The sequence below is a fragment of the Dryobates pubescens genome, chromosome 11, assembly GCF_014839835.1.
Source record: "Dryobates pubescens isolate bDryPub1 chromosome 11, bDryPub1.pri, whole genome shotgun sequence".
NCBI classification, from domain to species: Eukaryota; Metazoa; Chordata; class Aves; order Piciformes; family Picidae; genus Dryobates; species Dryobates pubescens.
The window spans coordinates 8,983,042-9,008,976 of NC_071622.1; the positions used below are offsets into that span (position 1 = coordinate 8,983,042).

At 42.6% G+C, this 25,935-nt stretch overlaps 1 protein-coding gene across 18 annotated transcripts in view; it reads right to left on the reverse strand.

Moving 5' to 3' along the window:
* PTPRF (protein tyrosine phosphatase receptor type F) overlaps positions 1–25,935 on the reverse strand; it is a 416,351-nt gene that overhangs the window by 253,470 nt on the left and 136,946 nt on the right. For all 18 annotated transcript variants that reach the window (XM_054165224.1, XM_054165218.1, XM_054165223.1 and 15 more), the window contains exon 3: positions 5,924–6,085. In XM_054165224.1, coding sequence (XP_054021199.1) covers positions 5,924–6,008 — 85 coding nt within the window. In that variant the 5' untranslated portion in view covers positions 6,009–6,085. The remainder of the gene's footprint in view (positions 1–5,923; positions 6,086–25,935) is intronic.

The window sequence follows — 25,935 nt, forward strand, 5'->3', positions numbered from 1 at the left end:
AGGACAAACTTTGAGCTTGTCTAACTCCTAACTTCTCAGGGAAGACTGCATTAAAAACTCAGGAGTTTCCAGCTTCGCTGACACAGGTTACAACATCCACTGTCTGAACTCAAAAACCACATAAATGAAGCTTGCAAATAAATGCAGATTTGTAGAAGTAATGATTACTTGCCATTTTTACAGATCACATGGGAGATGGATAAATTCCCTACCATTTAATCTTCAAATTGTCATTTGATAGCCTCCTAAAATCTATATGCAAGCTCATCCAGAGCTGTTAAAAGTAGATGCAGAAATTACTAGCTGAAGTCATACAGCCTGCACTATGCAGGTCAGAGTAGAAGACCACACTAATCTGATTTTTTTGCCTTAAAAATCTATGAATCTACACTGGAAATAAAATTTTAAGCAGGTAGTTTTACTGGTTTTCTATATCATGAAGCCAATAAGCACACACTTTCTTAAAGAACACATTTTAAATATATCACCCCTTAACATCTGCTGCTGTGCCAGATAACTTACATGGACACTTAAACATAGGAACTCCCTTGTGAAGCCAAGGGAGCAACTCTGGCTGTGCAGCTGAATGATACGTAGTGAGACCATGCAGCAAGTGAGGCTGCTTAGCCCTGCAGAGCAGCAGTGAGTGAGTTAAACAAGGAGCCATGGGGTAAAGGCAAAAGTCAGAGCCTGTGCTGTGGTCTTCATGCAAAGCACAGGCCCCAGAATGTTCCTGAAGACTATCAACACGCTCAGAGAAGCCTGAGTGCAAAACCCAGACTGAGATCATCTGAAGTTGATGAGTATCAACTCTCAGGGCTCAGGAGCTGCCACTCACTGAAGGCTAGAAGACAATACCAGGAAGGGATCGCTGTATTTATGCTGTTCTCACATTCTCCACGGGTCTTTATACTGACCACTGCTGGATAAGGGATTTGGGGCTAGGTGGACCTCTGACCTAGCAGCTGATGGCAATTGATGAATGATGTTGGCTTTAACAATAAATGAAAAAGACAAATGACAGTGCCATGACCTGTTGTAGGTAGCTACCAAAACAAATTCACATGACTCCTGCAAGTACCGAAGCTAAAAGGGGCATGGCTGTAAACACAGAAAGAGATCTGTAGTCCACTCTATGCATAATGTTTGCTTTCATAGCTTCTCACCTACCTTGATACCTACAACATGCAGTTACAAGTAGGCAGCATTCAGATATTTTGCTGAAAAGAGTGGAACCCATTTATACCTAAGTAAGAACACCAAAAATAAAGCTGCACAGTAACTGTGGTTAATACTTACAACCTGTCCCTTAATGATGCAAGCCCAGTGCCTCAGGTATAGGGGTTTTCCTAAACATTATTTTACATCTACTTTTCACTGATGGAATTTGTCAAGCTAGGCAAGGTAGAATTGCAGAAAATTAGTATTTACCTGCACTATGATATCTGGATCTGATCATACCAATTACACATAATCACTACGTGCAGTGTTTGGGGACAGGCAGGCAAACATGAAATCAAGAGGCAGAAACAGATGCAAGGCAGCAGTGGAGAAGGCTCAGGTCCAGCTTTTGGGATGAGACCCTGCTGCCCAGCTCTGCAAAGCAGCTGCTTTCCAGACTTGCACAACACCAAGTCCATCCCGCAGGGTGGTTCAAAGCAGCTGTATTGGGAGCTGAGCTGTTGTTGAGGCATCACCCAGGCTACCAGGAAAAGAAAGCAGAGCTGAATCAGGGAGTCAACACCTGCCACACTGCTCCTGGGTTCCAGAACACAAAACAATAACATCAGACAGCAGAGCTGGGGCACAAGAAGAACTAAGCACAGTAGCCAACAATCTAGCGCTCTTCTGTTCAAAACCTCTGGATGGCAATTCAGGTGCAATGCAAAGTCCCAGGTGAAATAGAGCTCACCTGGAGCCATGTATCTAGAAAGGCCATCAGTAGTCTTCCTAGACTTCTCAAGTATCAGCATTTCATCTTCCTGTTTTCTTTTTTAGTCTCTCCTTAATCCAAGTAGCATCCAAGAAAAATGGGTGATTGAAAAAACCAGCAACACGAAACCCTGTACAACATGCACACCTTGCAGATACAAACCAACTATCCCTTCAAAGGGGGAGGTGGCCTTAAGACACTTCCTATTTACGGTCCTTCCTCTCCAGAGGTAGTGAGAGCTAAGGACTAGCCCTCACCAGCCCCAGATCACTGCTGCAAGCTTCTCCAAGCCCCTCAAATAAGAGCCCCTTTTGCTCTGTCTTTAGAAATCAAAAGGTGCAAATTGTTTGTTTACCACATATCACTTCACGGGTAGTTGGTTTAATACAGCCTTAGCTCTTTCCTTCAAGGTCACTTTTGGAGTGCTTTTCTTCCTTAAGCCCTTGTAAATTCTATCCAAGACAAACCAAGATATATCTTCGAAAGGGCTTTGGATGGGTCACCTAATCTTTTCCTTTGGCTAATGGAAGCAGTGCCCAGGACTTCAAAAGCAGTCTAATTTTTCAGAAAACAAACTAGCAAGGAAACCCTGCTGATGGCAGTATTGATTGTGTGTCCCCCCCCTCCGTTTTCTCTGCATTTTGTTTTGCAAAGGGATTTTTTTTCCCCCCCTTAATTTGAGTAAATGACATATTTCCAAAAGCCGAAAAAGAGCATCTTTTAGCTGACAATTGAACTGAACATTAAATGAAATCTGCAAAGCCATTTTCCCATGCAGAATGAAAAGCTGACAGACAGAGAAGCACGAAGTGCATAAAAAAAGAGAACCAACAAAAAAACAACACACAAGCAAGCCGAGGGAGAAAGTGTGGAACAGCCATCCTGAATCAGCTCCGTGCTGCTCTAATGGAATTAGGGTCACCCTGACAGAAACACAGTCAGATCACAGAGAAAATTTAATAATTTCTCACTGCAGTCTGTAAAAGCCAGGGAGGATTTGAAAGCACTTTCTGCCAAATTAGCACTTCTGCATCCATCACTCACGCACACATGCCCCTTCCCATGCACCTCCTCCCAGCACCCCATCCAAGCGGCCGGCAAACCGTGCACCCATCCCACTGGAAGCAAGTATCCAGTAAGCCCTTCTTTTTATGACAAAGCTGCCACACATTTAACCTTTAGTTAAACTCTTCAGTTCCTCAGTGCTGACATTATTCACAGCTCCTGTGAACTCAATTCCACAAGAGGCATCGGGTGCACGCCCGGTGCTAATTCCACCAGGCGATGCGTATTCGATCTGTTTTATCTCAGGCACTAACTGCTAGCTATCTGCCAGCTGCCTAACTGTCAGGGAGCTACAGCAGCAAGGTGAAATGTGGAGCTGCTGTTCTTAAAACAGAGTGTAGGTGGGAATGGTAGGCAAGTCCTGGTTGCGGATGCTCCCTGGGCACCTGGGCATGAGCCATTGGGCAGCCTGCAGCACAGCCCACCCCCAGCCCTCCTTCCCTGCCCTCAACCCTGTAAGAAGCAATCTGGGGAAACTGACTCCAGGAATTCCAGGTACAACCCTGCTCCCATTTGCCACCTTGCTTTTAATTGGGGAAATGTAAAAATGCTTTGCAGATCACAGTATCACCAAGGTTGGAAGAGACCTCAAAGATCATCAAGTCCAACCTGAAATATGAGATATGGAGCCTGTACATCCCTCCACTGCCTCCAAGCACAGCTGTAATGGGGAAGAGTGAAATCTCAAGAGCAGCCCCGTTACATCAAGAATCCATATAAATAAATGGTCTTTGGAGCAAACAGTATGCTTATGTGACCAAAAGACTGAAGAGAGCAGACACGGAGTGCTCCTTTCACAGCATACCTCTCAAGCTTTTACAGTAAGCTCCAGCACACATACATTATCGTATCTTCCCCTTGCCTTCCCCTGCTGTCCTGCACTGTGACTCCCCAGTGTGATGCTCACTACCACATCTTGCCCATCTGCATCACTGATGGCAGGACATGAAATATGCAGGGTTTGGGGAAGACTTTTTCACCCCTACAGAGATGCAGAGCCTGCCCTATCACACAGCTGCCTGCCACCGAGAGTCTGTGGCAAGATTTAGTAGGATAAGGAAATAAAACAACCTGTTAGTTGCTAAAATACACAGAGCAGCACTTTCCATCCTAGGAAACCCTCAATTAATTCATGGTGGCTGTGGTAGTTAAAAGGTCATTGTCCTCCAGATCTGCTTTCCAGATTAGGAAAAAGTAATTCAGTCAGTCTGCACCAGAGAAAAAGGCATATGTACAGATAGCTTGCTTCTCAGCACAGAAGTGTTCCACATCTGAGACACCAATATTTGGATCTAGGCTTGTGAAACAGAGCCAATTTTGTTAAATTAAAGCTTGTGGAAGTACTCCACAAAATTAGCAAACCATGTCTACTGCAAGTTGTCCTCGGGCCAAGAACTGTCCTAAGACATCCCGAGTTCCACCAGCTTCTGCATACCTGATGGAAGGATTCTTCTCTCCTTTGCAGGGACCAGGATAACAAACTTTGGGGAAATTTTTATACACCTCAGAACATTAAACATACTTCTCTGTGCCAGACTCCAAAATGGGCTACAATGTGTAGTCATAAAGTGATCTGAGTAAGCATGTTCCAGCAGCACCAGCAGCCAGGGAAGGAAGCTGAGGAAGACGACAGCTGCTGCCCCTAGTTTAACTGGGCAGCTCAGACTGATCCAGACTACACATTCACTTGCTGCCTGTGCAAGTCATCCTTAGTGACAACAACAACAGTGAATTTGTATCTTTCTTCACATCCTCACTTCATTTTTTTTCTCAGCTTCTCTAAATTTACTCCTTCCCATTCAGTTAAGGACATTTAGGATACTCAGTCTGTTCCTCCATTCAGCCAGGCTCCTACCAACATGTATCAAGATCTCCTTCAAGTTTCACAAAATGACATCTTAATTATAAGCCTGGTGAGTAAAGCTGTAGTGAGGAGCAGATGGCTGGTGGCAGCTCAAGAGGTGCATCACGGTCACCTCTCTGCTCCAACTCAAGCATCCCAGAAGCCCTGGGTGCTTTCAAAGGCAGGGAGAATTCACAACTGCCAGAGTCTGCAATGAATGTACAAACAATTGGACACTGAAAATTTGGTTACTAGTTTCAAAAAACCAAACAAAACCCAGAAGAGAGGCTACACAAATACTTGGAAACAGCCTACCAAATGACATGAGTTACAAAATGCAAGACTATGGAAAGAACCAACAAGGTTTCCTGCGCACTGAATAACTTATTTCATAGGAAATTACTACTTCAAAGAATTTTCATTAGTCCACCATCATCTCCTTTGTCTGTCCACAGAAGACAGCAGCTTGGGTTTTTTTATGAGCAGCTTTCTCCCTGGCCTGGAGGGGGCTAATCAAAGCCAGTCACAGCAGCACTGTAAGACTATCAGGACATCAGGCATGGACAGCTTAAAGCATGACCACAAGGATACATTCAACTCCAATTCCACCAAAATACAGGTATAGGAGAGCTATACCAGGAAGGTAAAACCTCACACCCGTTCCAAATAGCTCTTCTACTTGCTGATTCAGAAGAGGTGTCTCAGTACTACAGAAATTACAACAGCTGGTAAAAGGAAAGGAAAGTAATAGGGATTACTCTGACCCAATACTTCTCTCTTCCTCTGCACCCAATTTTCTTTATTCATCTGTACATGTTAGAAATGAAATTGCCAGGTTTTGATCTTGCAGCTACAAAAGAAACTCTTCCTGTACTTGAATACATTTTTTTAGTCTTTTTAGTTCTACTTGTAACCCTTCACATACATACTGTTTATCTGCATAGTGCACATCAGAAAGTCAGGGATTTGGTGGGGGTTATCCCTTAGTCCTCAGTATTTCCAGTACAAACCAAGAAGGCTTAATATCAGCTGGAAGAAATTTTGCAAGATATTTGAGCTTTTCAAAACTGAATGCAACTTACTGTCCGCTCCTGCTAAAGGCAGCATCAAGCAGCAGAGGATGGCTGCTGGCACAGTGAGTACTGGAATGCAGAAGTTAGGCACCATATTCCAAAGTGGAGCAAGTCCTCTTCAGTCTGAGCCAAGGGGTCAGTACATCCGGCGCTATGATCTCAGACTTACTCCTGCAAAACAAAGGAAGAAGAAAAGAAATATGAGATAAATTGCCAAAATAGCAAACTACAATGTAAAGGCATAGTTAGATCCTTTTAAAGTGAAATTTAACTGTCTTTCCTGCTTGAGCAGTAGAGCTTCCACTCTCTGCAATCTAATGAGGCACAAATGCATGTCCATCTCCAAGTTTATCTTCATGTTCACTCTCTCTTATGGCCTATTAATGTATCCTTTATTGTTCTCATTCCCCACAAACAGATCTAAGTTATATGTTACAATACAATAAATAGTCTTAGGCTCATATAACTCTTCTTCATTCATCTGCCCATGAGAGCCATGCTTGATTGCATATGTAGGGTCATCTGCAGTCAACTACAGGTTAAGCACAGCTTGGCCCAGCCAAGTCTTGACGGGTCCAAGCAAGAGAAACAGAAGCTGAACTGAATCAACTGAGAGTTCACAGCACTACCAGAGCCACATACAGAAGGTTATTAAGAAAATTGTCTATAAAGAAAAGCTTTACCCAAAGTAAGCACCTAAGCTTCAGCTTCACAAAAAGGGAGGACTGTCTAAAAGGATTCAGGATTGGATATTCCTTCTCCAAAGCAAAGCAAATTATCTTGCAAATTGGCTTACCTGGGCATCTGCCTGGATTTAGAAATACAAAAAATTCCTTGAAACCCAACCAAAAAAGGCAAGTCTTTGAAAATAATGCAATTTCTGTATATCTGCTTTCTTTATCTTTTCAAGATAACATACTCATTTTACTTTCACCTAAAAGTCCAATATCTGCCTGTTAAGAGAGATTTTAAAGGACCTAGCAAGCCCCATTACCTCAAAGTGACAATGCTCTAACAGGGATATGGCCTCACTCTTTCAGTGCTGGGCACCTCAAGGCAAGCTCAAGAGTTATTCAAAAGTTGATGAGATTCTCTTACACTAAGCTGTGAGAGTTACTGAAAGCTAGGAACACAGCATTAATAGTGACAAAATTTCATGCTGGCAGATGCCAGCCTAAGTGGACCCCAAGAGTATCCTTGAAGTGAAGTATCTGCAAGTGCACAGGCTGTACATGACACAACCCACCACTCTTTCTCATGGTTGACAGACATTTCAAAATCATGTCCAAGGTTGAGCTAACCAAAGTATTTTTGCATTCTGCTGGGGTTAGGAAAAGGAAGTGCATTTCTGGGGAAGGCTTTGGGGGATTGCTTTGTCGTTGGTTTGGTGGGGTTTTTTTTTGAGAACCACTGCACTTTTGATGGAAGTTAGTATCACATGTTATAAACATGTTTACTTCTGACAATGACAGTGCTGAGGGAACTCCAAGAGAAATTTCAAAATAATCTACCTAGGCAAATATTTACATCACATTGTACCAACAAACAGCAGATCATGATTCTTCTCCATTCTGTTACTGTATTTGCACAGTAAATCTTTTCACACATTATAATATCACACAACACAGAGAAATCTTTATTTATGCAATGTCTTCTACAGCCAAGACATCTGAAAATACTTTACAAAATAACCTAGTTCTAACCTAGACACAGAGAGAATACTAATCATCTCATCTTGCTTTTATTATCTCAGTAAGGAAGCATAAATCCAAGTAAGTTCAGCAGCAAGATTTTAAATGCTGCAAAAAGAGCATACCAGCCACACACTTGGTTCTCTTTGCTGCCCTCTGACCTCTACATCCTCATTTTTCCCCTCACCAAAGAATTGCTAGAAGCACCATTAACATGTCTTACATCACAGAGACAGATACCAATAGTTGCCCCTTCATAGTTGCATAAGCTCTGTTCCAATGGGAAGCTCCATTCAGCCCCCAAACAGTTTGCCCAGTGTTAGTCAGCCCTCAGAAGAATGGGAAGAAGCTCCAGGACTGCATGAAGATTGTATCTACATTCTATGTGTACAGTGATAATTTAGGCAGCCCAAAGAAGTGAACCCACTGAGCCCACTGAACCCACTGAAGCATTCCATCTGGTTCAACGGAAGCCAGAGGTTGCTCCTCTTGGGGGGGTGGGGAGGGAACCACCATCAGGGGTTGAAATTACTGTGTCACAACTGATGATGTTTGTCAAACTGTCTCAGATTAGGACAGAGAACAAGTTTTACAGGTGGTACTGAAAACATCTTAGGTATGTATCAGACCAGACTGGGGATGAATAGCTTTCAGAGAGCTTTTAGTCTTCCATTCACTTCCATTAACAATAAAAGTGTCTGATCTAAGGGTGTATCTTCAGTGCAGATTGCTCAGAAGTCATGTGAATGGCACCTCTGCAGCCCTCATTCAGGAGTAACTCTCAGGAACACAAAATCCTCAGCTAAAGAATAGTCTGCCTCTTGATTTCTCTCTTCTTTCAGCAAATGTGATCAAGCTTCTCTTCAGTTTCAAGCTTGACAGATTTATAACTTTCCTCTCAAGCCCATGAGATACATACAACGTGCACCATGCAAAACTGATGAATTGTCACACTTATCCTACCAGATGCTTTATAGACTTCATCTTTTTGCAACTGTTTAGTGTTCTACAATAATTTACCATCTGGTAGAAAAGGCGGATTTTCTCACAGAACAGAACAGAATTAACCAGGTTGGAAAAGACCTTTGAGATCATCAAGTCCAACCCATCACCCAACACCATCTAATCAACTAAACCATGACACCAAATACCTCATCCAGTCTCCTCCTAAACACCTCCAGTGATGGTGACTCCAACACCTCCCTTGACAGCCCATTCCAATGGCCAATCATTCTTTCTATGAAGAATTTTTTCCTAACATCCAGCCTAAACCTCCCCTGGTGCAGCTTGAGACTGTGTCCCCTTGTTCTGTTGGTGGTTGCCTGGAAGAAGAGAACAACCCCCACCTGGCTACAACCACCCTTCAGGCAGCTGTAGACAGCAATAAGGTCTCCTTGCAAGGCTGTGTGCTGTCTGTCCCGCTAGAGTTAACAGAGCACCTTTGACCCTTGACCGGATCAAACTTCACCTATTTCTCTTTCCTTAGTTGCTCTGCCTACGGAAAAGTTGTCTGCATTCAATATTTAATATCCTTTACATTGGAATGGTTTAAAATTTTATAAATCACAGTAGCTGTCACTTTTCTTTTGAAAGTGAAAATATCTGAAAAGCCTCTCCCAGTAGCTTAGCTCTCTCATTTTTAGAAGCAAGAAGACAACCCAATATTCAAAGTGGGGTGACAGGGTATTAGCTGATAGTCAGTTTACCTTTTGAAGGCCACAGTTACTCTGACAGTTTTCAACAGCCATCTTGAACCAATGCTAAAGGCTTCCCTTCCTGGGGCAGAAAGGCAGTCTAAGATGAAAAGCAGCTACAAACTACACAATGTTGCTAGATTTTGGGAACAGGCTAAACAGAGAGAGTCAGCATTGCTTTGGTAAAATCAAGTCCAACAGCAACAAATCAAATTATCCTCTTAAGACGTTGAGTCTGTCGCCAACAACATTGTGCCTCTTCAGGCTGCTCTCCCTTGCATCTCAAGTCCTGTGCACCAGCTAATCTCAAGTCCCTTCATTTGAAGGCCTTCTTTAGTTTCACAGCTTTGGCTAGCACCTCATAACCAATATTATGTTTTGGAGCCCAGACACTGAAGGAGATTCTTTGAAAAGACATGAACATTCTTATTGCTACTTCTGCATCTGGTCCTGGCAACATCATAAATTCTAGACCACGTAACCTAAAAGGAGGCTGAAGCTAAGCATTCCAGATGGCTTTGTAAAAACAATTTTTGGAGCCTCTGCTCCAAGCTCAGTGTTAGAACTACCAAGTGCTAGTTTGGCAGAAATCTAGAAAGCAGATAAGCACAACAACAACAACAACAAAATAAAATAGAAAACTTCATTTAAATAGAGCTGTGTTTGCCATGGGGCAGGTGGATGGAAAAGAGGCAGTCTTGAGAACATTTTTGAAACCTACATGGTTTGATTCTTTTAGACAAGCAGAATAAGCTGGACTCATTTAAAACAGAGCCAAGAATACCAACAGTTCATATGGTACTAGAAATTCTGGCAATGAGCATGTCCCACAGGAGACATCAAAGAGTTCAGAAAAGGCAGACAACTTTAAAGAGTCAAGAGGAACTTCACACTAGCATGTCCTCCATGAACTCTTCTGGAAGCTAAACTGAACTGAAGCAAGTATCACGTGGGTCACTAACCATAACCAGCATGAAGAAAAGCATCCTCAAGATAAGCCTACCAAGTCCAAACCAGGGACAAAAATATTGCACCAAAATTGTTTTTTAAGTTTAAGCTACTCTGCATCCCAAAGCATCTGAGAGGTCAGCACAAAAATGTTCCCCCCAGGAACCTCTGTGCATCCACAGAACTGCCAGGTTCAGTTGTGTGAGTATTGATGCTGCATTTGCTGTGAAACACAGTGAAGAGATGCTCTAGAAACTTACAGGGCAGGAAAATAAGCCCAGCAATGTCCTTGAATGACCTGGAAACATAGTAGTTTCTTTTCATAAAGGAGCCTGAAACAATTGTGTTTGCTTTTCAAGGTAGAAAGTTCTTAAACGTTCTTAATGTGAGCCCAGGGAAGCAGGTCAGAAGATATCAACTGGACACCACCCACAGAATAGTAAAGAAGGAGCTAAAACTGCATCAGCTTCTCCCAACTCTACCACATGAAGCACATAATGAAAGCAAATTTTCCTTCTGGACACCCACAGCTTTGTGTTTTACACAAATACCCTGAAGGGGAACCAGTGCTCCAGAGGGACCTTGATACTTCAGGGAGTTGCACAATGACGGTGATCAAGAACTGACCAAACAAAGAAGGGGCACATGGCACACAGAGCAACAAAGCAGCAATTTATTCTGTTAAAAATGAGAACAATAACTGACTACAGCTCAATTGCTTCACTCTGTATATAACACCTCATCTGTGCTCTGAAGAGGAAAACCATGACACACCATATGATTCAAGATCATCATACTGCACACAATAAAAGTTGTAGAAGGACAGTTACACACAAGTTAATGACTTCTGAATGTTTCACTTCACTACATTAGTATTCCTGCAGCATACAATTCTTTGTGCTTTTCTGTGAGAAATATAATATAAAGAGACCTGGGGAGTACAGCAATATGGCCAAAAAATTCAAAATGAGCCTCATTTCACTCCAAACTCCCACATGTAGGGAATGTATTAGAGAGATTCAGTGGGGAGATATATGAAGATGGCAACACTTGCACAGATTTAGGAAGGAATTTCACACAAACTTGCAATACAGTGAAAAGCCAAAAGCTGAAGTGACTGCTACATGAGCAAAGGTATCACTTTTAGGACTCAGGTGTGAGCAGGCCTACAGCATCAGTATGAAGACTCTCAAACCATCTGGAGAGAAGGGATGAGGAGCAAAGCAATTCAAGAGCTGGGAAAGATACAAATCTCTGTCAAGTTGCAAGTGCTAGACAGACCTACTAAGCAAGATGGGGACTTGATAACCATCTGTAAGTACATGAAGAAGGCAAACACCAAGAAAGGAGTGGAGGAGTATAAATTAGCCATGGGCACGTAACTGTGAGTAATGGAATGAGACAGGGCAAAAGAAAGTGTATGTTGAATATTTCAAGTAAACTCTTGAGGGGGAAAAAAAAGGAAAGCCATTAAAAACTGGATGGAGAAAAGAAAACAGAGAAAATAAAAAGAAAAGAAAAAAAAACATCTCCAAATATGCCATAATCTAGGTGGGGAGGGGTACAAACACCCAACACTGAACAGAATCAGATTGGTATGGGGAAATACAAGGGAAACCAAAACAAAACACAACAAAACAAGATGGAAGTACTTCAGGAAGATTTTGCTTATTTCAACAAAGCATTAAAAAAGCAACTGTGAAGATTTTAGCAACAAGTTGGCCCATATACAGATCTCTGTGATCCTGAACACACAATTGCAGCTTGACCCAAGGAGAGGAGCAGAGGGAGAGAAGCTTTCAAGGTGGTCGCAAGCACTGCTTGGATATTCCTGTCAGCCTTAGTGGCTACATTTGCTTCTGAAGATACTAATTTCTGAAAGTGTCATTGCCTGCAGACAGTCCTAGCTAAAAAGCAGAGTTTTCTCCACTGCAACAAGAATTACGAAGGGCCCCATTAAATAACTATGGTGGTAAGTCAAAAGATGCACTTAAAATATAGATCAGCCTTGAGCCTCACAAGCCCAGCCATCATTCACAGCGAGCACTAAATACTGATCGCTGTAGATCACCCCTCCCAAGTGTATAGGCTCTTAATGCCTGCTGTAAAGCCTCCTTAAAAGAAGTAAACTATTACATATTGCCCTTTCAACAGACATCTTTTACATTTACACAATAGGCCCACAGTGCAACCAGATGCACGGACTAAAGATTCAGGGCAGCAAAAAATCCTGAAAAAAAATTAAAAAGACATTTCCCTATTCCTTAGCTATCAGCAAACCTTGCTAACGTGGAGGAAAAGTGATCATTAAGCAGCCACTTCCAAAAAAGCAAGTATTCCTATTCTTTTCCTACAAACTACTACACACACAAAAATACATTAACAGTACATATGACCATGCCATTACAGGCTTGCATTCCACACAATGGGAAGTGGTGTAAAGATTAAAATCACAAGGTACCAAAGTCCTTTCCTCTAAACTCTAACTCCTTGGCACCAAGTTCCACAAATCCAGGAGGTAGAACGGAAATTTTTATACTAAAGAGAGGGAGAGCTGAGAAATACAGTCCTCCTGGGCCTGCTGCTTACAAAACACTGCAGCTGACTGCTGCTTACTGTACAGCTGTGCTACACTTCTTTCTGCATCTGGCTCAAATAACGCCAAACACACTGGGTTCTGCATCTCTCAGATTGACTGAACAGGCAAAGCAGAGCAGATACAAGATCCACTGAGCACCAAAACTAATTTTAACCAAAACAGCAAGAATGCAAATGATCAGTCAGATGAGGGATAATCTGTCCTCCCTTCCCTTTAAGGATTTGCACGGTGTTTACTGGCTTGAGATCAAACTAAATCCTACATCAATCCTAATTCAAAACTAAAACAGTTTCTTCTTCATAAGAATCCTTTTGCTCTATCCACATGCCTATTCAGCTTCATTAGTGGCCTCAGTGTAGACATTTTTCAGAGACCTTCTGGAATCTGAACAAATTTTAAGCCCATTATCTGGTTTGGGCATTTCAAGCAACTACTACAACAGTTTTCCTCTGCAGAATCCATGAAAGCTTGACCCTAGGAGAAGATGATCTTTCAAGTGTTCTGCTATTTTCTCAGTAATTTTTGCTTCAACCAGAGTACAAGGTATATAAAGAACTTTCTTTGGAAAATGACTCTTTTTAATGAAAAATCCCTTACTTTTGCTGGAAGTTCAGTTATGTTTTACATAACATAGCATACTGTTGGGGTCTGCTCACTTAAGGCTTTTCAGATTAATAGCTTATTCCAAATCTGCTTTTGCCAAGACCTCAATTTCTGAAATCTGCTTATCTTTTATGTTTAGCAAGACTAGGCACAACACTTGTATCAAGTCTTCCACTACATTTTTAGCAGTTAAACTGAGGCAAAGTCATAAATTCCCTTTTCAGCGGTACCCTTTTCTTCCTTAATTGCCATCTTTAACCTCCCATCATTCCAGTAACCCAAATTTTCACACAAGACAATGGCACTGATTTGCTTAAATTGTTTAGAACAGAACAGAATAAAAATAACCAGGTTGGAAAAGACCTTTGAGATCATCGAGTCCAACCTATCACCCAACACCATCTAATCAACTAACCCATGGCACCAAGCATCCCATCCAGCCTCTTCCTAAACACCTCCAGTGAGGGTGACTCCACCACCTCCCTGGGCAGCCCATTCCAATGGCCAATCTCTCTTTCTATGAAGAACTTCTTCCTAACATCCAGCCTAAACCTCCCCTGGTGCAGCTTGAGACTGCGTCCTCTTGTTCTCTCCTATGTATAGTGTTTAGGTCTTCAAAGATCACCCTGGCTCACTCAATTTTTCTTTCATACTTTACATTTTCTACACTCTGCTACTAATGCCTGGGAGTTGGGTTTCCAAATTTCTCAAACTTGCTACCTAGCCAGTGTGAATTACACCCAGTCTTGCTAAGTTGACTGCTTTTTTGACCTTGTTTTCTTACGTTCTGCTATTGGTTTCAAACGACGTCAAGGAACTGGTGCGCTTCCCCCTCCCTTTTGTTTTCTACTCATACTTTCCTCCCATTTTAATTTTTGGGATGCTCTGAGCAACTTGTTCACTTTCAATCTCAATATTCTGATCTTCTTCTTGGCCCCTCTGAACTCAAGTACTGCACTCACACACTAAAACCGCCATACCGGTGGCCACTTGTGAAGATGTATGTGAGGACCCTACAAACAACTTTAACCTCACTGACTCAGCAGCAGCTTGACAAGTACACAGGTGATTAATGCCGAGTGCCTACTGGTGTCTGGAGCTATTTTAAAGTCAGGCTCTGGAAAGTGTGCACGTGCTGGTGACCCATCATCTCACAGCCACTGTCATGTGTGGCAGTTGAGTAAAAAGGACTTACTGCTTTGATCCTGCTAACAGAGATGACAATCCTCTTCTGCAGGTTCACCAAGCCCCCGTGAAGTGGAGAGTTCACAAACAAATCTCGGCTGCCATCCTTCTTAGATGTGGTCAGCAGCAGCAGCACCACTACATCAGACAGGACCTCAGCCCCAGCCAGCCTGTGTCAGCCAGCTCAAAGACCAGACAAGCAAAGACAGCAGCAGGTGGCCACAGGGATGGCTTCTTCCTAATGTCATCATTTAGCAGACAACTTACGCCCTACTGGAGGGTTTATACATCCAATTGAACTTTCTATAATTTTCATCTTGTGAAACTATGAACATTCTCAATGCTAGATTTTGGAGTCATTCTCTCCTAAAGGGTTTTGAAGTTAATTATACCATAGTTGTTATTACTGTCTCAATCACAGATACTGCTTGAACCCCATTATTGTGTACATCACTGAGGGCTAAAATAAGAACAGCTGCTGCTTTGGTGTGCTCTGGAGCTAGCCTTTCCTACAAACTGCTTCTCTAACCTTTGCCCAAACATTATGCATGCTCAGTTTATAGGCAGGTAGTTAACATAGCCTGGTAGGGTAAATGGGCTTATTACATTTATTAAACTGAATTCTCCCCATGCATAACGCCCCCAGCATCCAGCAGCCCTCTGGCTCTGGAAGCATTTGGCTGTTATCATGGAAGACAGCACCCAGAAATTCCTTTCCAACTAATAAGCAAGAACTATGAAAGGACGAATTTCATGCAATTGCATTCTGTATGAAAAATGAAAACTGTTTCTGTAAGCTATAAAGAAACCAAGATGCAATCAAGCTTATTGTAATAAGATGCTAAATTTATGATTATTCCTTTTTTTCCCTTTTTTTTCCCCTTCTACTGAAGCCCCTTTGATTTGCTTGGGCAAAAGAAAACACCCACTGAGGTAGCATATACTACACAATGCACAAGCCATATTAAAGAGATATAAATAAAAATCAATCTAAGTGTAATATAATGCTTCCTGAAGACAAAGAAACCAAAGGTCTGTAAATTAAGAAATCCTGAATAAATGGTGCCTAGGTCAGCCTTAACTCTGACTCAATTAAAAAATACAATTTCTCTCCTTCAGTAGAACTTCAGGCTACAAATCAAGTTCACATTTCTTGCATCACATTGTGTACAGCAACACACACAAAACATCTACACATTAGTTTTTGTCTTACTCAGATCTGAGGCTGTATGTTCAAAACTGTTTGATGGAAGAAAATCAATTAATACATATTTTTTTTTAAGTCTCCTTTGTTTGGCAGATCAAAGCAGTAGCTTCCTAGTTGCTTCCTGGCTAGAGCGACTGAGATAACAGCTGCCTCAAATCCAGCACTTTCTGGATGGACCAGTTATCTTCCATCTTTCACGCCACAAAGCAAATCCCACAGAATCACACAGGCCAAAACCTGCTTCCACACTCACGTTTGCATGCACACATTCTGCAAGTGAACTCACACGTGTGGACCACACACAAGTGCTGAAAGCTTAGCAGCAGCATAGAAGAAGGCTCCATGTGGCTGTGGATCTGTGCTGCCTGTGGATCTATGCCACCTGCCATCTTATCAAAGATGCACAAACTCATCTGCTTTGGATTATAAGGATGAGAAAAGGTGGGAGGCTAAAAATATACTGCACATTTTAATGAACCTGCAATGCTTGCCTCTCCCAGCCTCAGAAATAAATTGAGAACATACAGGACAAGTAAACAACATTACCTCTCAGGTATGTTGGGCACATCATCACTGCACAATTCTCACTGCCCCTTGAACCTTCTGTGTACCTCCCATGGTACCCTCTGTACCTCTGTACCTTCTGTACCTCCCATGGACCCTCATCCATCATAAAATCTATGCTAAAGGTATGTGGGGCTTTGCTTTTGACACCCAGCAATTGTTTGGTTGCCAGAAAAGGCATGCTTTGCTAGCCAAAGGTATTGACTGCAAGGCAGCTACATAGCTACTTCCAATGGCTTTGGCATTTCTACACTTGGGAGGCAGCAGGAGAGATCCATTCTTACATTCAGCACAGCACAGTCTGTATACAGATAGGGAATAGTCTTCACCTACAGCACAATACTCCTCCAGGACAACCTATGGTTCTGAAGCTTCATGTTTTGCAGTTTGACATTAAGGAAGGTATTCAAAGGAAAACAAACAAAAGCCACCATCATAGCAATTCTGCTCCACAAGAGGGTAGCTTGCTTTTGATTTTTAATTCAGTCTTTAAAATGCTCTCTTCCTCAAGCTTTGAAAGCATTTCCTGTGTTATCTCCAGTTATATCTTACAACTTCTATGCACTCTTTACACCAGGGCAATGGTCCCATGCGAATGATCTGAGTCAAAATAAACCTGAATTCTAGCAAAAGATCAAAAAAATAATTTATGTACCTCACACAAAATTGCCCTTTCGTAATGGAGACTTCTGCCAATAGCAGATGGAAAGACCTTTGCGAAATAAGACATCCCATATGCTGTCTGCTGCAAGTTCATGGCTTTACCATTGAAATTATCCACTCTTTCCTTCCAGGCCACCACCTTTACATGACCTTGAGTGAAACAAAGGGGGCAATACATAATGTGCAGCTCCTCAGTACACCATTCAGGAAAATCTGAGGAAAGAAAATTACTGCTAGCTGTTTTTCCAATCCATTTGTACATTAGTGTGCTGAAATGCATACTTGGAGCCATTGAAATCAGATTCAATGTACGTTTTACAGTACTTAGGAGGAAAGCTATTTTAATTTTGTTAGCTGCCAGAACGTAAAATCCTGAAGGCAAAAAGCTTCCAGCAGAAAAACAGAACACATCTTAAAGGGAAAAGACGTTACCTTAGCTTGATGAAAAACAAAGCTTAAGCAGGACCTGGTTATTTAGAGTGGCAGGGAAAGGGGCAGCCCCTGTTCCTCCACATGGCTGATGCTGGATGGGGTTTGGAACACAAGCCCTATGAGGAGAGGCCGAGGGAGCTGGGGTTGCTTGGCCTGGAGAAGAGGAAGCTCAGGGCAGACCTTACTGCTCTCTACAGCTACCTGAAGGGAGGTTGTAAACAGGCAGAGGTTGGTCTCTTCTCCCAGGCAACCAGCACCAGAACAAGAGGACACAGTCTCAAGCTGCACCAGGGGAGATTTAGGCTGGACGTTAGGAAGAAATTCTACACAGAGAGAGTGATTGCCCATTGGAATGGGCTGCCCAGGGAGGTGGTGGAGTCACCATCACTGGAGGTGTTTAGGAGGAGACTTGATAGGGTGCTTGCTTGCATGGTTTAGTTGATTAGGTGGTGTTGGATGATAGGTTGGACGCGATGATCTCGAAGGTCTCTTCCAACCTGGTTTATTCTATTCTATTCTAACAACACAAGGTGCAGCATCTTGTTCATTAAATCCAAACACATCAAATTAACAGTGGTGGAGAGCAACTCCTCTGCTGCCAAAAAAGGGATGTCTCTGAGGCCCTTAGCGACATGTGAGCAACATGCTCCAAGTTTTAAGCATTTACCTTTGGATATGCAATGCCACCAGATGTCCAAGCTTTTTCTTACCTGCAGTCTAATGCATCAAAGTGGTTTTCATGCCAATACCTCAAAGCTCATTTGCTCAGAGGCCATAGTTTTATGTCTATTGCTTCTAGACATGCACTTAACCCATTCCGTTAGTGAAGTGAAAACTGTGCCAGGTGTAAGCAGAGTGGTGGTTTTACCAAACCAGCTAAAGCACACAACACTCCGTGCCAGTTCTGTAGTTTAGTCTGGCTATGGGAAGGCAGGTCCAAGTTATCCCCTCAGACTGTTTTGATTATGCTTCAATTGCCAGACTACACACTCTGCATCACATTCAGTAAGGCAAGTCCTGATCTGGTAATACAGGACCCAGAATATAATGGATTTGCTAAGGCCTAAGGCATCTGCTGCCATTTGCTGAAGAGCTTCTCTTATGAAAAACAATCCCATCCCTCTAATGCTGGAGCTCCTGTCCCTGGTTCCTTGACCTCAAATGAGTGCATGGGTTCTCCATCACTCAAACCTTCCCCAGCAGCACGATGCAAAACACACAGCTGTTTTTACTGGTCTGTTCTTTATGAAAGGGTTCTGCTTTAGTCTTATCCTTGTGGGTTTTAATAACCATGCACATACTCAGAGAGCTCACAATCAGTGTACTCTGAATTAAATTTTAACCAATTTATGAAGTATTAAAACCCACAACATTCTTTAATAACATTTTAATTGTAGTACTACTATGGAACTCATGTGGCAACGCCTAATTATAATTCTAGATGAGCAGTAATTAACAAGCTACTTTATGATGCGTAAGTCCAAAACAATCAAGGTCAGGACAGTCCTGCAAAAGGAGCTTCCACTGTGCGCCCTTCAACAAGGGAGACCAGTTTGTCCTTGGAATGCATTCATTATCCGCTTTCTGCATCCAAGCATTACACTTCAGAAACTGTAGAGAACATCACCAACCAAGCTCTGGGTTGGCTGCACTGCTGAGTCTCTGTCAGGAAATGGGCAGTTCTGCTCCCATTGTCATGTACACATCACCATTACAAGCTCATTTGAAGTAACCGCCAACATAATGCGGGGAAGATAGGAGCGGCTCCAGCAGAATCACCCATCAGGTAGCAAAGACCCCAAAACGGAATGTGTTGAGGACAGAGTAATGAAGGCGTCTCTCTTGTTCACACAGAAGGACTACCATTCTCTGCAGTAAAAAATTCATCCTGGTGTAGGGAATACTTCAAATTCACCCAGCACTTTCTAGTGGGAAGAAGACTGATACTGAAAACAAGCCACAAATTTCAGGTCAGAAACTCCAGGACATTTCCCATTGACCTGGATGCTGTCCCAGAAATTTCATGGCAGAATCTTGCTCTTTCACTCCATGGCTAGTAAATTAAAAGTCCTTCTAAACAGTAAGTATTCACAAAGTTTCAAAAGTATCAATAGCAGAGAAGAATAGAATAGAACAGAACAGAACAGGTTGGAAGAGACCTTCAAGATCATCACGTCCAAGCCATCAACCAACCCACCCAAACAAGTACCCCAAGAGCAGTATTTTCAGGGTCAGCTGGCAATAGTTCAAAGCCCAGAGGCTTTGCTTCAGAATGTGCATTGCCCTTTGCTGACAGATTTGGCTTAAATTTTATTCTTATATTTTATCCTTTTAAAAGAAAAGGTCTTTGAGACTTGAAATGGGGGGTGGGGGAGGAGTCATATGCATTGAAGAGGTAATTTTCTCTTCTCAGAGGGAAAAGAAAGTTTCTGAAAAGGGCTTTGTCACAGACTCATGTATCTGTCTTCTGTTCTTCCCTCTACCACTTTTTTTCCTGTCTTCTAGGGAAAATGAATCCCACAGCTCTCCCAGGAAGAACACAGGCCATTCCTGACCATAGGGAGGAAGCACCAGAATAAGAACTTGCATGATACAGCTGGTACCCTCTCTGCCTGAAGAAGCAAGGTATTGGGTATTTTGGACTAACATTAAACACAGGGAAACATTTGGTAAACTATCAACAGTCGGCTTTTTAAGCAGAAGAACAAAATACCCAGGGCACAGTCAGGGCTAAATCAACAATCCAACTCTGGCAATAGAAAATCTTTTATGCATGCAGGTGGTTTATGAAAAACAATTTGTTTACAGCCCTTTTAAAAAGGATACATGAAGGAATTTGAATAGATATTCCTCATGAAACACTGTTGTTCATAATAAAGCTCATTCTGCCCTTCAAGCTCCCAGAGAGAATTCCTGACAGATTAACCTTCTGCATTACATTGAAGGCACCAGCAGTAAAGAGCTGTTTAAAGCACTGCAGATACCCCACCAGTGGGTCCTCCTTCCATCCCACACACAGAAGGACAAAAGCCTTGCACCAGATAGGCCATGATGGCATAGGCCTCCATGCAAAAATATTCTGGGCTCGCTCTTCAGCCAAGATTTCTAGGCATCAGCAAACTCTGCAGTCCAGTCAACTTGCCTTTGCTCAAACCAGAGTGTGCCTGTGACCTGGCATCTCCCCTAAGGATGCCAGTACTGTTTGGTGGAATTTTTACAAACACAAAATAAAATCTCTGCTATTTGACAGTGTTCATCAAAACCCAGTTAAACTCATTGCTAGCTGAAGCAAACTTAGTTCTGGAAAACAGAAACCTTTCCTGAGCAAAGGCAACAGGAGAGCGCTGCAAGGGCTGAAATGGGAGTCAGGACTTAAGATACAAACATCCCTCCACACATTTCTCAGCCAGCAAACACAGCAAACCACATCCCCTGATTACACAGCAAAGCTTCTGGATACACTGCAGTTTCTTCTACCTATCAGCTCAGCAATGACTGCGAGAAGTTTGGCCAACACATGTCACGCCCTTGCAGCCTTCCTCAGGAGAGCTGCACATGGTAGTGTTGTGTTGTGTTCCAAGCCCTGTTTTGATGTTATGGTGGACGAATAGCTGCAATTTCAATCCCAACTCTTTAAGCCTAGCAAACACTGTTACCCAACCTGCAAGCACCTGTCCTTGAGAGCCTTTGCTGCTGTGCAGCATCCACACTGCAAGAGGAGCCAGTTTCTTCCTTCACTATGCAGATAGCAAAGGAAAAGCTGATCAAACCACTGCCTGAAGTGAGGATGCACCAGGAAGACCAACTAAAACCACTGCCACAACATACTCATAGGCAGAAACCACCCTTAAGACCAAATAACTACTGACAGCCAGTTGCATGAACCAAGCAAAGCTAATTATTTCTTTTCAAACAGACCAACTGCCCTAGGAAAGCCCACCATTCCCAAACCATTTTCCATTAACTGTCCAAGAAGCTTCTTGCAAGTTACTGGTGGCACAAGAGCTGCAGACACTTGGCTCTTTAAGAGCATTCTACTTGAATTTGTCACTCTACACACAAGTCAAAATTTATTTAGCTGAAGGAGAATCCTATAAGCCCCCCTTTCCTCACCAGAGTGGGAACAAGCAGAATAGCTAGTGCCTTCCTGCTTTACTGAATTCATTATATTAAACCAAAAGCAATGTCATCTTAACTTGAAAGGACTTTTAAAAGAGCTTGAAGCAATTCTGCTGCAGCAGCATTTTTGTATTTTGGATTAGCTACAAGCCTTCTTAACCCCTCCAATTTTGTAAATGCACAAACCCACATCCTCTTAAGCTTTCAGAGCAGCCAGCAATCTCTGAACTCTTAGTAAACGGAGAGTTAAGGTGCACACCATGTACAACTATTGTAATTTGAGCTCCTCCACAAGTTAAAAGAAGTCCAAGTTTTAGGTATTTTTGTCCACAAGAAAGGACCTGCAGGATTTGGTAAGTTACCTCACCCATTCTGCATAGCTTGTGCATTTTCCCCAGTCAACATCCCGGGCTCGTGGGGGGCAATGACAAGGTCAAAATCCTGCAGTGTTAGACAGTGCTAAAATGTTATTAAATGTTACCTTTAAAAAAAAATTCCAATCCAAATCTAGAAAGACTCATGTCTGTAGGGATTTGTAAATATGTCACTATCAACACACTCTTTCAAACAGGATTATTTTTTTGCCTTTGTTTTTGCCAATAGAGTGTATCAGAGGCTAGGAAAAAACCCTTAGTAGCCACTTTCCTGAAATGAAATCTTTTTTAAAAACCTCTGTAACCAATAACTAGTTCTGTTAGATGTAGTTTGTCATTTTTCTGGACAGCTGAAAGCCCTAGGCAAATATGCAGGGAAAAACAGCAAACCATCTCATCTGTCTTCTGTTTATTAAAGCCCAAGTTTATTCAAGTGGCTTTGAATCCCGAAATACACAAAGCCTTCTGAACCATTCCACACACAACAATCGATATGGGGGTGCTGAGAGAATCAAAAATGTCCTTTCAATTTATTAAGTTCTGGAAAAAAGCATCAACTAACAAACCCTGCAGTTTCATTCACACAGCTGGAGCATGGTGAGAAACGACAGCAGCCAGAGCAGTTCCAGCATGAAGCAACCAGAAGATTTTCTCAGATGCTAGACACAACCCTTGCTGAAAGCACCTGTATTGGTCTTGCTTCAGAAGCCTTCAGTTGCCCTGTGCAAGAAGGGTTTTCTTACCCTACCTGAGAGGGACACCATTTACAAGGCAATGAAAGAATCCATTTAAAACACACAAGTTTTCCTCTTCCTGTTTTCAGAGTAACAGGTGTGTCTGAGGGGTGGCTGTACACATGCTGTAGACGAAAGGATGCCAAGCAGTGCCCAAGTTATCTGAGACAAATAGTATCTAAAGGAGATAGATGGAGTCACACTCCCAGCTCAAAGGTACCTTGGAATACTTGGAAAAGGACTTTCTATATCCTGGTCAGTCACAAATAAACACAAACAACAACAACTACCTACCACCCCCTCCCCCCAAAAAGCCTTAAGAAAACCACAAACAACCAAACAACAATGGGGGAGGGAAACCCCATTTTTATAAACAAAAGTGCCCCAGAAGCCAGTGTGTCATTCATTTTCTTATTAAGTTCAATAAAATAGTGGTGAGGTGTTGGACAGGCTGCCCAGGGAGGTGGCAGAGTCACCATCCCTGGAGGTGTTCAAGAAGTGTGCAGATGTGGCACTTCATGATATAGTTTAGTAGTCATGGTGGTTGGATTATTGTTGGATTCAAACTTAAAGGTGTTTTCTAACATTCATGATTCTATGATTCTATTAAAAATACACATTTGTTATTTAGACAGCTGCAGCACCAAGGGGTCTTGCAGTAAGTCTAGCACCAGAGGTCTCATACATGACTGTCCACATCTACATCTCTCCTGCCTCTACTATATCTCCTCACACATTTCCCTATGTCCGAGTGCATCTTAAGACAGTTGAGAGGATGTAATTTGTAATCTCTATTCAGCACAACATGAGACAGCCAAGAAAGACAGGGTCTAACTCTTCTAGGTAAGTTTATTGCACCTGTGCAATAAGAATTCATTTCTATTCCAACAGTGGTGTGCCCAGTCCAAACACATAACTAGAGAAACAGATGCATTCAAGACAGGCTCACATTTTGCATGCTCTATGGTAGAGGAGCTGTGTGTCCATGAGGATGCCAGCACTACAGCTGGCTGCACCCCCTACCTGGTCAATGACAAGAAAAGTACAGCCTTTCCTTCCCTTAAGTAAGACACTAATCTATTACAACTCTACAAGAGAGGGTAATTAATCAAAAGTCTATCATACCATATAAAATGAAAATGGCTCCAAGATGTGCCTACTCACATCAATTAATTATTAAAGGAACATTAGCTGAAGCCTTTCACCTGCCATTTAAAAGTCAGGGATAACATGACACGACATGCATACAACTAGTGCAGCCCAGTCTATACTCACCCACTGCAGACATGCCAGTTGAGCCAGTCCCTGCCCTGCTTCAGCAGACTGGTTCCATCACATCCCAATAGCAAGCAGAGCCTGCCTGCCAGGAAGGCTCGGCACATACAGCTGCGAAATCACCACAGGGAGCCAGCAGGTAGCCCCTCCAAGCAGCAATCGCAACAAGCATTTGCACATGTTTGCCCGACATTTCCACTTCTGTTTCAAAATAAAGTCCTCAAGCACAAGGCGAGGGCTCCATAAAGGGTAGCACAAGCGTTCCTAGAAACCACCAACCGTGTTGTTTTCAGCTGTGTTCGCACTGCTGTAATCAATGGAAGCACTTAGCAGTGATGAGTGCATACCGGCAAGGAAAAACACCCCATCCTTTACGCCATGCCTGTGTCTTCCTCCAGACCAACCAATGAATCAAGATCACTGACTGCACTAGGAGGCAAAGCACTGAGAAAGCTGGTGCTTAATTAAGCTGAAGTAAATACACCCTGGCTCAGGAGCAGACTAAAATCACCCCTGTAGCACATAAGGCAAGAGCAGACGACAGCAAAGGAGCATCAGACTCTCTCATATTTCTACCACTTATGACCTGAGCTTTATTCTAATTGCACAAATTGAAGAATGATTAGCAGTTGTGCAGACATTAAATACCCTGTTGATGTAACTGAACCAGATTTGCTTTGTTCAGAATGAATGCTTAAGAGCCACAGCTCTGAAACTAGACTGAACCAAAATAAAAACACATTAAAAACACACAGCACCCCCTCAGAAACAACGGGGATGGCAACACAGCCTGAGTAATAATTTAAGAGTCACATGCTTCAACAGCAGGCTTTCTAAAAAGGAAGAGGCAGGCACTCTTTTTATGAAACAACATAAAACTGCTACAGTGTGCTTCTCCTCCTTTACAGTCTCCAAAATGAAGTTCTGTGACAATGAATACTAACAAAATTCACCCCCCACCTATGCTTTGCATTAGGTTTCTCTGTACAGAATCCACATGCGATTTTGCAACAAATCGCTGTTTCTGCTGAAAAGTGTTATGCACAACTCCAGATCAGCAGAAGCACAGGGACAAGTCAGAGACCAGATTCCATGCGCTGCGGGAGGCAAGAGGTAAGGGCAGTCCAGACGGACTGCAGCTAGCCGTGCCGCAGCAGCTTACAGGCAGCACACTCCCTAATAAGCTACCTAGCAGCCACCAGCGCTCCTGGGGTTGTCTGAAAAGAAAATACTACGCTACAACTCTAAACACTTTTGCCAAAAGTAAACACAAAGCTACAACTCTAAACACTTTTGCCTCGCCTCCCATCTTTCACAGATGCTCCTCTTCACAGCTTATCTCCCAGCTGAATGGTGAGATACTGGGGGACCCCAGGCTGGCTGCCAGCCAGCCTGCCTTTTCAGGCTTCGTTTTTAGTACCATTACCTACGAATCTGTTAATTACAATTGGCCTCTAATCTCCTCATTAACCCTGGCAGCAAAGCAATTGGCATGAGTAGAGCTTACAATACATACTTGATAAGCAAGACATGCATTTTTCCTTAGCACTTCATCTGAAAAAAGGTAAATCTTGAGGTAAGTTTCTAGCTGTTAGCCAGCTATTTCCCTCTCCCCACAGCAGAAGAAACCGTGTTTCTCCCTGACAGCAATATATGATGTTACTGTCATTATAGCTGCTTTAGAACAGCTTTAAACCACGCTTGTGTTTCAGAACTACCTGCCAGAGCCCTTGTTCAAAACTTTAATCTCTCAATGTATTGTTTCAAGGGGAAGCTTTTTGTTTCAGCTGTCCAAATCATCAAGTACACAAAAGAAAAATGCATACTCAAAGGCGGGTGACACAACCCTACTCACAGCATTCAAAATACAATCCAGAATCTCCTGCCCTGGGACTTTTCCAAACTGGAAGACCAGATTTTTATGGGCTATGAC